Source organism: Corvus brachyrhynchos, unplaced genomic scaffold (assembly GCF_000691975.1).
Source record: "Corvus brachyrhynchos isolate BGI_N302 unplaced genomic scaffold, ASM69197v1 scaffold18, whole genome shotgun sequence".
NCBI lineage: Eukaryota > Metazoa > Chordata > Aves > Passeriformes > Corvidae > Corvus > Corvus brachyrhynchos.
In genome coordinates this window covers 5376613-5388409 of record NW_008246064.1, presented here as the reverse complement: position 1 = coordinate 5388409, position 11797 = coordinate 5376613, and the positions used below count along the sequence as shown (strand labels likewise).

At 41.4% G+C, this 11797-nt stretch overlaps 1 protein-coding gene across 4 annotated transcripts in view; it reads right to left on the bottom strand.

The window, feature by feature from the left end:
* The window catches only part of GALNT11 (polypeptide N-acetylgalactosaminyltransferase 11), a 47927-nt gene that overhangs the window by 3686 nt on the left and 32444 nt on the right, over nt 1–11797 (bottom strand). For all 4 annotated transcript variants that reach the window (XM_008643134.2, XM_017746746.1, XM_017746745.1 and 1 more), the window contains exons 9-10: nt 10050–10268; nt 6835–6939 (exon numbers count right to left, since the gene is read on the bottom strand). In XM_008643134.2, the coding sequence (XP_008641356.1) occupies nt 6835–6939; nt 10050–10268 (324 nt within the window). The remainder of the gene's footprint in view (nt 1–6834; nt 6940–10049; nt 10269–11797) is intronic.

The following is an 11797-nucleotide window of genomic DNA, read 5'->3' as shown; positions in this document are numbered from 1 at the left end:
GGAATGCACTGAAAACAAACTCCTCACAGAAGATTTTCTCTGTGATCACACTGAAAACCACTGTCAGCTCTAACAAGCAGCAAGGACACACTCAAGCTGTCAGTCTGTCCTCTCCCACATGCTGCTTGAGCAGAGCAGGTATTTTTACTCTTGGCACAGAAAAGTGTCAGGCACCTTCAGTTGCTGCCATTCATGCCCACACCCTGCTGGTTCTATGGGCTGCTCTGAGCAAGGCACATCTGGCACAGCAGGACATTCAGGGAAGCAGGAACAGCAGCCTGGTCCAACTGCAGGAGCTGCTGGTCCTCCCTCCCTTGCTCAGCTCCTTCAGGCCAGCAAAGACCTAGGCCAAGATCAGTGCTGTGGAGGACCCGGAGCTCTCATAACCAACAGGAGACCAAAAAGCAAAGAAATGAAGGAACCTGGGGGAGTGCACCTCAAAATATCGTGGGTTACAGAGGAGTAGAGAAAAGAGAAGAAAGTAAATGGAAACTTGTAGCCCTGCAGTGCAGGGAAGATCCTGGGACCATCTGGCTCAACACCCAATGACAGCTATTCCAAATGCACAGTGGAGCCCTGGCATTCACAGGGCACCTGGACAGCACTTCCCAACCTCTGGGGATGTTGAGCAAGGCAACTCTCTTCCCCCTGACTTCTGAGCCTGTGAACAAGAAGAGCTGAGCCCCTCATACCCATCCCTGAAGTACCTACAGACACACTAAGTTCCTCTGGTGTGCTCCTGTTCCAGCCCTGTTCCCATTTCTCAAGCTCAGTGCTGCACTTGCCATGCCCGCTGTGTGAGTAATTTTTTTTCTTTCCATTAAGTCTGCATGAGTTTCACAGTCAGAGTATGGTATATCAAACTCCAGGCAGAATATCACGCACATAAATTTTGATTTGTCTCTTTTTTTGTCTTACGAGACTAAAACCAGCCTTCTGAAGGGCGCTGGGCTTTGGGATTCGCCACGTGTCGAAGAACTGGTGGAGGTTCTTCAAGGCGTATGCTGGACCATTATCTGTCTTGATTTCTGCTGGCACTCCCAGGGTGGCAAATGCCAACAGAAAGTGTTTGATGACATCTTTTGCCTTCTCCCCACAATGGGAAGAGGCAAAAACTGCTCCTGAGAAGGTGTCTACGGAGACGTGGACATACTTAGACCTCCCGAATTCGGGGACGTGCATCACATCGGTCTGCCACAGCTGGCAGCTATTGAGACCGCGTTGGACACACACCGGACCCTAGGGATGGAATTTGATATTTCTGACAGTCAGGGCAAGTGGCCACAATGGCCTCAGCTCGGCTGCGTGAGAGAGGGAACATGAGGACCAAAGCCGGGACATTTCGATGGTAGAATCGATGGCTCAACTTAGCTTGTTGGAACGTTCCCGGTAGCAATGCCAATTGCACCGGGGCTGCCAAGGCGTCGGCACTCCGGTTCCCTGCTGCAATAGGACTGGGAGGTCGGTGTGCCACCTCACGTGCATTACAGAATAGGGCTGCTCCCAGTGGGACAGCAGAAACACAAGCTGCGAGAGCAAGTTATGTAATTTAGGATTTGAAACCTCTTTGAGCATTGAGTGCTCTGCTCTCTCTGGCTCTCCTCGTGGGCTCTCACCCTGGAATAAACTCTCTTCTCCCACGAGAAGCCCTCTGCTTTTTCCTACCTCCTTCACACGCATCAGCCATCGGGGTGCGAGGCGAACCCGAGCTGGGGATTCACCCGCCCGCGATCAGGCTCCGTCTGTCCCGCTCGGAGCAAGCGGCAGTTTGCACAGTACCAGGACAAGCACTAGCCATGGGATGGTACTGCTGCAGGACACAGCCTCAGCTGGACAGCATGACTGGAAAGCACACAGCTCATTATCACAGTGACTATTATAACACAAGGAAGGCCTCCTTGGAAGAAGTGCAGGGATCACGTTAAAATTTGCCCTAACCTCAGGCATTCTGTGCCTTCTAAAATACTCTTTTGTGTTTAAACCCTGTCATGGCAAGATTAAAGAGGAAGGAGAGAATGGAGAAATGGCAGGACTTGCCAGAGAGAATCACTATTAAAAGAATAATGATGGAGCCAAATCCAAACAAGAGATGAACTGGTAAGAATGGAGAGAGAAGACTTCAGTGACACACGGACAGACCTTCAATCTAAAGCTGAGTAATGGCAAAGAACACAAGACAGTGGTTAAATCCAGTGTGATACTTCTCCAGAAAGGCTTACACAAGACAGCCAAAATTAATTTCAAACTAATTATGTGCTTAGTGTAGAAAACAAAGGAAAGAGGAAAAATAGCCCCAAATTTGGTTCCAAATCCAGATTAGAGTATCACTATGAACTTGCAGATTATTAACAGATTCGAGCACCAGGAAAGCAAAGCCACCCCATGAGGTTTCTTTGTTACACAATTTCAAGCCTTAGCATACTCCAAAAATTATTAACTGATTTTCTGCTGAAGACTAAAAGGATTATGTTCAGCTCTTGTTAAAGGCCGTTAACAGCCCCATATAGGAAAGAAACTTCTGTCAGGCAGCACAGTATCAAAAGACTATAAGCAGAAAGGTGCTTTCCCAGGTTTTATGCCTCATTTCTGAGAGATCTCTTGTTTTATCCTCCTATGTATTTTCTAAAAAAAAAAAAACAAACCACCCACAAACCAAACCATTAAAAAATCTAATCTATTAAAAAAAGGAGGTAACGGAGGTGCAGGATATTTTCAACCTGCATGCACTTCCTAACCAGCAGAATTAGGAGAGCATCACTGTGAAGACTTTGGTTTCTAAAACTGGGATTGTGTCCAGTATCCACACATAGGAAAGCAGCACCCTTAGTTGCTGTCCCCCAGAGACACATGGCAACCATCTGCTTCAAAGGTCTAAGGAAAGTCACTGGTGTCAAACAAAATCAATGAGATGCTATTAGAATCATACAATGAATCATTTCTGTTTTCAAATAAAACCTAAATTGCAGATGTTATGGAAAAATCATCTCTCCATAATGAAATTGATCATGTTAGTGGTTAAATAAAATACTTAATTTGGTGAATGCTGTAGGACTGGCCTCTTTCAAGCAGCTTTTTTCCCCTATCTCTCAATACAGCCAACAGGATAAAATGAAAGGTGCACGGACCTCTTCAGGCAGGTGTATAGCATGTGCTACAGTAGATCTTGTGGACAAAATAAATGGGAAGAGGTCCAAAGTATGAGCTCTGTTAGTCTAAGCTACTTTTACACAGGTGCAGCTTTAGGAAGAACTGGATGTTTAATTCAGACCTCTCAAAATGTATTTTAAGTTCTTCACAGATTTAAGACTGGGCTTCCTAAGACTTCAGTACCTTCAGGACTTTACTTCATCCATGTAACTCAGACAAATCCCACAGCCTTCTCCTGAATTTCAAAATGCTATGAATAAGCCAGGAAGCATCTGCCTACCCTTTGGCTTTCAGAGATCAGTGAAGTGCAGCAAAAGGTATGGCTGGCCAACTGGCAAAGCTTTGTGGATACACATTTTTATCTGATCTGCAAATTGCATTAGCACTAGAGAAATACACTGAAAATTTTCAGTAAATACAAGACAGTAACTACTGCAGAAACAGCCCTTTGTTTGAAAGAAAATCCCTGCCACCACCCATGTAGTACTCCAGTACTTCCAACAGTTACAATCTCTTGCTTAGCTTGGCACTGCTATATTATTCCGTCAGACAGTTCGTAAAAGATAAAAATTCAGCTTAAGAGCACATAAGAGCTGCCTCAGCCCTGAGGAGGAGATGTGCCCAGCAATTTGCACCATCACAGCGGTTTGCAGATACTTCACTCCTGTTATTATAGATACCAATGACATCACAGCACCAAACGGCCTGTGGCAATCACCACAAACAGCCAAGTTTGGTGGTCTGTAATCATTGTTTGAAGCCATTGCTACTCTGAAAATCCAACATCCTCCTGAGGGTCATTCCTAAGCAGGTATGAGCCTTCTGCTCCACAGTTCAGTGTGCCACTGATAATCCACAACAGTCATTAGAGGGACCAAAGAACTGTTCCTTCAATAGTTTGTGGAAAAGCAGCAAGACTGAATTTGCACTTCTTCACACTCGCTCTGACACGTGCAGTGTCAGAAAAGCAAACTAATAACCATGATCTAGAGAGTTAGGGAGATAGATCTTACAGAAGAATTGCACATGGGAGCAAAACCTTGTAGTCTCTGAGTCTTGAACAGCTTGTAAAGGACATATTCTTACATTCAGTAAATGCTACAGGAGTGTTAACAGACCTTTTTTCAAGTCCTGTGCTTGAGTACACTATTTTTTCAAGGTCCAGAGCACAGATGCCTCTTCTGTCACTTCAAACCTCTGTTCTATAAGATGCCATCACCTCTTCCACTGGTGCTATTTTTAACAAGATTTTCTTACTTATTCCTAAATTTCTGTTCAAGTCCCCAGAATTATCCCAGACTATTTCTGTTACAGTTAATGGAGCATCCTAGTTTTCATAATAGTTTTTAATATATTTTTTAGATAAGAGAACCACTTCCGTTATTATTTCTTTCTATAGCAAAAATATGAACCGAATGTCAGTCAAGCCTGAGAAAACAGGAGAGTGTGATGCACTTTACTCATTTTCAACTCCACCTAATGATGACCATCTAAGTCAACTACAATGAAAAGGAACACCCATAATGTTGATACAATTGAAAGCTACATAATACCTGTTATTTCTTTTAAATCCAAGTTAAGTGAGAATTTGAAATTCCTTAGCAGCCATGAAGGGTAGAGAAAACGAAGCAAGCATAAACTAAAGGCAAAACGAAATTGCTTTTAAGGCCAGTCCCATGACTTTAGCGAGGCTGGTCAGCTCTCGCATGCATTCACCAGACCAAACACAGGCTTTTGTCTTAGGACAAAGGCATAAAACAGATAATTCTAGAGCAAAACCAGCTGAAAATGCCAATGAGTTGAATGAAATAAGTTAAAAGCCTCCAACAGTGAGGATGTTTCTTGCTATTTTTATAAGCAGAAGCTGCTAAATAAGTGTCATGTTTCTCTACATTGTTCTCACATAGCTATAGTAAGATTGTTCAAGAGGTTATGACAGCAAGTTGGCTGAATGCACTCTTGGGATTTATTAGGAGAACAAAATAAGTCTAATAGCAGAAAAACATAGTGTTGGTTGACATACTTGGTTGGAGAACAAAATCATTGTGAAAGAAGGTAGCACAGCCAGTTTTTTTATGAGAACTAATGGCTAAATTTACCACTAGTAAATCAGATTCATGAGAAAAGAAGCCAAAGATCAACACTCAGAGCACGGCTTTGTCTTTCTCAGCACCAAAGGGCTAAATGAAGTTTGCTCTCCTAGATAAAAAGAAGTCAGAAAAAGGTTTTGATATGGAAAACCAACAGACTTTCTCCTTCAGGCATGTGGCACTTCATTATGAGAAATATTGCAGCAAGGAGAAGGGAAGCACAACTGTGTGGACATCATGCCCAGGCAGTCATTTTTGCTTTCTCAGCCAAAGACACAATGGCTCAGAAAGCAGCACTGTAGCTTTGGCACTGCAAATGTACAATCACTTGGTGATGATGGTGCCTGTCAGTTACTATTACACTTACACAGTCTTCATATTTGCAAGACTTGCTGACCATCTTAAAGCTAATGGAATAGATCAAATAGGAAAACCTTCATTCCCACTCCAACTTTAATTAATCCACCTTTCACACAGGGACTCACAATTTGGTCATAGTAATGATTTCTCAGTGTTCCAGAGGTGAAGCATAAAGATGCATTCCTGGTTCTTGTCTGACAACTGGGCCTGGAGGCCATGTGTCAAGAGCCAGCCACACATCCAGTGAACTGCAAACACCCCTCACAATTCCTCCGTCTTCCTCTGTCACACTCAGCTGGTGAGGCCACAAGTAGGAGGCAGAAAGTCCCATCAGGTGACAAAGTACACAGCATTTTGTTGGGACTATCACAAATCACTCTGCTTCCACTGCTGCAGTTTCCATTCCCTGAAAACTGTTGCCTGTGTCATAGAGTATCAAGTTAGTCCAGCACAACCCACCTTTACTAAAGCTATGCTGCTTTACGTCCCATGCTCCATTTACTCTGTGTCTTTGATTACTTTTCTCTTTAGATCCAACCTAGCTTTTAGAATCATATCCCATGGGCTCCTAAATCATAATGTTCTCAGTGTAGTTCTCAGCTAGGTAAGCCTTTATGGCATTAGCTGAAGATCTCTCTACCCTGGAGACTTTTTATCCAAGTCCTGAATTTCTGTCACCTGAAAGAAGTGAAACAGCAAAGGCTTCATGTAGTAATACAAAAATTCTCATTAGGCTTTCACACCCATCCCTAATTAATCCCCAGATCAGCAATTCACCTGGAGCCAAAGAATCTTCTGAATTCCTTCTATTTAACAACAAATCATTCATTTACCCCAAAATACAGCCACTCCAGCAGCAGAGGACTGACTGTACAGTACACAAACACAAGCAGGGCAGGAAAAGGCTGCTTTAAATTCCAGTATGAGGACCCGACTGAAAGAGCTGCTACAAATTCTGAAGTGCCAATCAGTGGATTATGAACCTGTCAGGAGCCACTTTAGGGCAGCCTTCAGCCAAACACAGAGATTCATGCCATAAAGACAGGAAATTATAATATCCAACACTCAGCATTAGTAGGAGCTCCAGTGTCCTTGGCCAGCCCCGTGGTTTGAATGACCCTTGGTAAGCAGCCTGTCTGCTGATGAGATGTCACACCAGGGCACTTTGCCAGCAGGAAAACATACTGGTCATTTTAAAGACATGAATCACTACTTAATAGAGTTGGGAATCTCATACCTGGTTCTGATCGTTGTAGTCACATTCCCGAACCACCACCAGGCCTCCTTTCTGACTTGGGTGGCCCTGGGCAACCAGGCATTTGTTGGTTTGGAGGTGATACAGCTATGAAAGGAAAACAGTTTGATAGTCAGAGAAAACAACAGCCTTAGATCTGAAAGTGTGCTCAAAGCCCTAGATCCCTAGTGTGCTCAAAACAACTCAGCCAACACTTCCAGTAATAAAAAAAATCTTCCCTTTTAAAATACCATTCTGTTTCTCAGATAATTTGGAGAAAAAACTGCATTAAACAGTTCCAATTTGCTTTCTAATTACATCAAGATTTCTCCCTCTGGTACAAGTGCAATACACACATCCTGGCTCTGCACACACTCATCATATTCTGTGAAGGTTCTTTGCTCTCTTCACTCTCAATGGAAGTCTGAGGCCCCACAAATTCTGCTCAGGAATATTGACTGTACTGTATAAACTGCATTTTTCTATAGTTTAGCTTAAACATAAGTCTCCTCCTACAGCCTCTCTTCATGGAACAGGACAGCCTCCCTGAGAAAGGAGAATGAATTACTGAAATAAAAACAACTTCAAAGATTTATGTTGTTTGCAAATTGATTTTCAAGAGCATTTACACAACTGAAAAGCCACTGTTATCTGCTATGGTATTTTACTGATGGATCAGGGAAGAAAACATTTTACGAACACGCAAATGCTATCTTTGCTCAAATGCCCTGCCTAGTCAGGATTTAGGGGAATGTTGTATCAGAAGACTGAATTCAGATCAGAAGCCTGTCCTGTCATGCAGAACTGTAAGCATCTACCATCAAAGCAAACAAGGAGGCTCTCAGCAAGTTGGCAATCTCTCGTGATTTGAACAATGATGCCCACCCTAAGAGACATCCAAGACATTTTCTGCTGTACGAAGTTTAGGTTGTTCTATTTCAAGAATCAAAAAATCATGAAGATCTCGAGGTATCACCACAGAGGTACTCAGAGAAACAAAACATCTCTAATTCTGACATTAAATTACATGCCCTGAACTAACTGCTGGCCAGCAGAAGACTTCTTTTCAGCCTGAATATCCTTCTTCTCCTAATGTGGTGGGGATCAGGCTCTTCAGACAGCAAACACTGCCTGCACACCATGAGCTGAGAGATGGCAGGGCCTCAGATCTGACACCCACATTAAAAATACTTATTTCCAATCTGGAGCTGGATGTAGAGGAAAAAAGAATTTACTGTTCTGAACTCCAGGCCAGGCTGATTAACTAGCCAGCTGAATTTTATTATGAAGACATCCATAGCTGTCTTGGCATTTCTATTGACTCTACAAATTTTTAGAAACCAAAATACACTTCCAGTAATAAAAGGAACAAACTGCTCAGTCGCATGATAGGACCAATTAGTGTAAATACCAAATAACATTTTTCACTAAACACCATTTCTGGAAACAGCTGTCCCAACAAATTACACAAAACATTCTCACTAATATTTCCTCACACCCCAGATCTAGAAGGGATCTCATTTTCATCATTCCTCACTCAACAGAAGGCTTTTAAAGCACAGAGTACGTGAGTTTTGTATGATTTTTGTCCTTGTTTTTATTGGCCATGATGGCCAGCATTTGGTAACACTGGTAACAACTGCCACCATTTGTGATCATTACATTTCTTCCCAGCTGTCAAACCACCACTTATCTGTGGCCCAATTAGTTTTTGAGAATAAATTGAGATTTGGAGCGATTCCTCCCAAATCCTAAAGAGTCTGGCACGCAGTGGTGACATTGGCTGATCGTTCTGTTCCTTGCAGGCATCTGGAAATAGTTTATACAATCATCAGAGCCAAAGCTGACTCTCTCATACAATGCTGGGTATAATTCTTGAACCCCAGAGAAGCAAGCCAAGAAACTGCATTTTTCTGCTTCTTCTCCCCATTTCTTAAGGGGTGCACAGAGTTTTTCTCAAAATTAAACCATAGTAAATAACTGCTGGGAAGATTAAGTGTTGCTGAGATATTCAGATCCCTCAAGTAGCTCTCTCCAACATCAACAATTCCTCAGTTAACTTTCTGCCTGAATGAAAGGAGAAAGCTATTAAATATTGAAAAAAGGAGAAAAAAGGAGAAATAAAGGTCTGACTAGGGGAGTAACAGCATCCAACAACTAGGGGAATCAGCCCATTGTATCAGTTTTATTCAGGGAAACCACATAACTAACTTCACAGCTTGGCTGGGATATTGCTATAAAAATACTGCACAAATGATGGATTACTAGACAGCTGCTTCCAAGCAAGAAATCTAATGGTGTCAATAGGTCCTGCATGAACACAGGTCCTCCTGACTCACTTCTTGCAGAACCAGCAATTGTCAGCAGCTACTGCAGCCTGTGTCCCCTGTGGGGACATCACTACTAAATGCTTCCAACTATTGAGCTAGAAAGGAACCTGCTAACCATAATCTGTGCGCACATGAAACAGCTTATTCCAGAGTATTCTCTTTCACAGAGAAGACATTGAGAAAGTTGTCTTGGGTTTGAAATTATCCATTATTTCTGGGAAGCATAAAAAGCACACATCAAGTGAATTCGACACTGGAAAGAGCAGATGCAACTGTCTGGTAGCTTTGACTGCATACAAACCCATAAGCAAAGGTGTCAGAGCTAAGGCATGAATTTAATCATGATTTCCTTCATGAATACACATTAAAAAATTCTCTCTTCACTTCTACTTTAAAGAAAAAAAAAAAAGAGAGGAGAAAAACTAATTTTTTGTTAATTAGGTAATAGTCAAGACTAGAAAAGCCATCATCAGTCTCAGATGCAAACGTTTACCTTTGCAGAAAATTACCCAGTAAAAGCAGAGTTTGGAAACTAATTACACTGTACTCTTATCATAAACCAACAGAGCGTGAATATTTGAGGCCAAATTTCTCTCTATCCAAATTCATCTTCAGAATCAACAGCCATGAATGCACATTCTAAAGACAAAAAAATTCCCAACTCAGAGCTTTGAGGTAAGAAACCTCACGGAACAGTATCTAGTCTGAGGATGACCTGAAATAGAGATCAGATTGAAAGTTGTTTGACAAAAATCTTGTTATTTTCAAGACAGCTTCTTGCAAAACTTATGGAAACAGACTATTTTTGTTGTATTTGAGCAAATCTTTCATTAAAAAGTCTCATAATAATTAACACACCAGAATTCTATATATTTAAGTTTTTCTTACCCTTCCACGCTGGATTATTTTTGGTCGTTTCTGCGCTCTGTTAATAAAAACTGGCTGTGGAGCTTTGGCATTGGGCCCAGATATTTGCATCTCAGGATAGATGTTATCTAAATACCACTTAAATGACTTGCAGTTCAATCTCTTTCTCAGCTCTACACGGTCGGTGATATTTCCATAGCTCCTCATCCTCAGCTCAGGTCTCAAAGCAAAATACTGCTCCTGTATTTAAGGGAAACAGGTTGTGGAAAAGGGGAGAAGAATTTCAGATTACTGATTCCCAATTTTTTGCTGTTTCCAGAACTCCCAAAAGTTCATTTCATTTTGCTAGTGTTTTCAACCAGTAACTTTGAAACTGGAGTAGGAAATTGCAATGCTTGGATTACCATAGGAAGTGAGATTTAACCTTGCCTAACTCTGAGCTAATCTTTCAAACTGAGGGGTTTTTTTGATGAAGACACTTCTCGGTACAAATTTGCTGATCTTTTTTAGATGCCAGCTTGAGGAAGAAACGAATCAGCCCCTGACTTTACTGCCATTGGCAATACAGGCATCCTAAAGTCATTAACTATAAAACAGATGCATGTATCGTCAGCCTCATCTAACAAAGGTTTCTTGAAATTATTTTGATTGTTCAATGAATTGTTTTCATTGTCATGGGATTCAAATGTGCTTTGTCTTGTGTTTCCAGCTTTCCAAACAATCAGGATAAAACCATTCCAGAATAGACCTATAAATGGGACAAATATCATGAAGTTCAGTAGGACCACATCTTATTCATGTGAATAATCAGAACCATCACCTGGGCTTTCTGGGAAGCCCAGTTCTTTCCATTCATCTGCATCATCACCAAAAAGGCTCCCACAGTGTTATTTTTTCACATTCTATTTTATGATAATATTCAGAATCTTACAGGCTAGGCAAAGACAGATGAAGATTCCAACCCAAACTCATATGATATTTGACTCCAATGAAGAGACAATGGGGACAAACAGGAACTCGTGAATGTACAGCATGGTACAAATACTATAGCTAAAACTAGAAAAAAAAAATCCCCTTTCAGCATTTAATTCCAGATAGATTTACAAAGCCCATAGAAAAAACATTGTATTTACACAATTATTTGTTTACTAGGTACCATTTAGAATTCAGTTTTCAGGGCACTGATCTATGTTATTTTGTTGGCTTAATCTCTAGGAGACATCTGGAATTCACCCACCATGATGTGGTTCTGACAGTTTTCAATTACCTCCTGCTATCTGATACTCAGATGACAGACACCTCTGGATAAGTTACACATCTCTCCTCATCAAGATCTTTGAGCATTTGGATGTGCTCGATGTATCACTGCTATTTTAATAGCAGAGGAAGGGGAAGTGTGTACTTGGTGTACATTGGACTGATGGCCAGTTCTGAGAAGTCTGGAGACAGACTGGACATCACAATCAGAAACTGGTCTGCTTCAAAAAGTAGCTCTGCTATTCCAACTGCCTCTTTCCTGGCTGAAGTTCAAATGTTGGTATCCTACCTTTCACATGTTATTTATTACCACTGTATACATGAACTTATATTTCTGCATTTTGCTTTTGACAGTTATGAAAATTTTGCTGAATCATTTCCCTTATGCCATTTCATTTATTAAATACTGATATTTACTCCTTTAAGTCTTATCTTTGTACTGTGCATCATTAGATTGCTTTGGTAAATTATACTGGCCCTAAATATTTGCATTATTCTTATAAAAACAAATA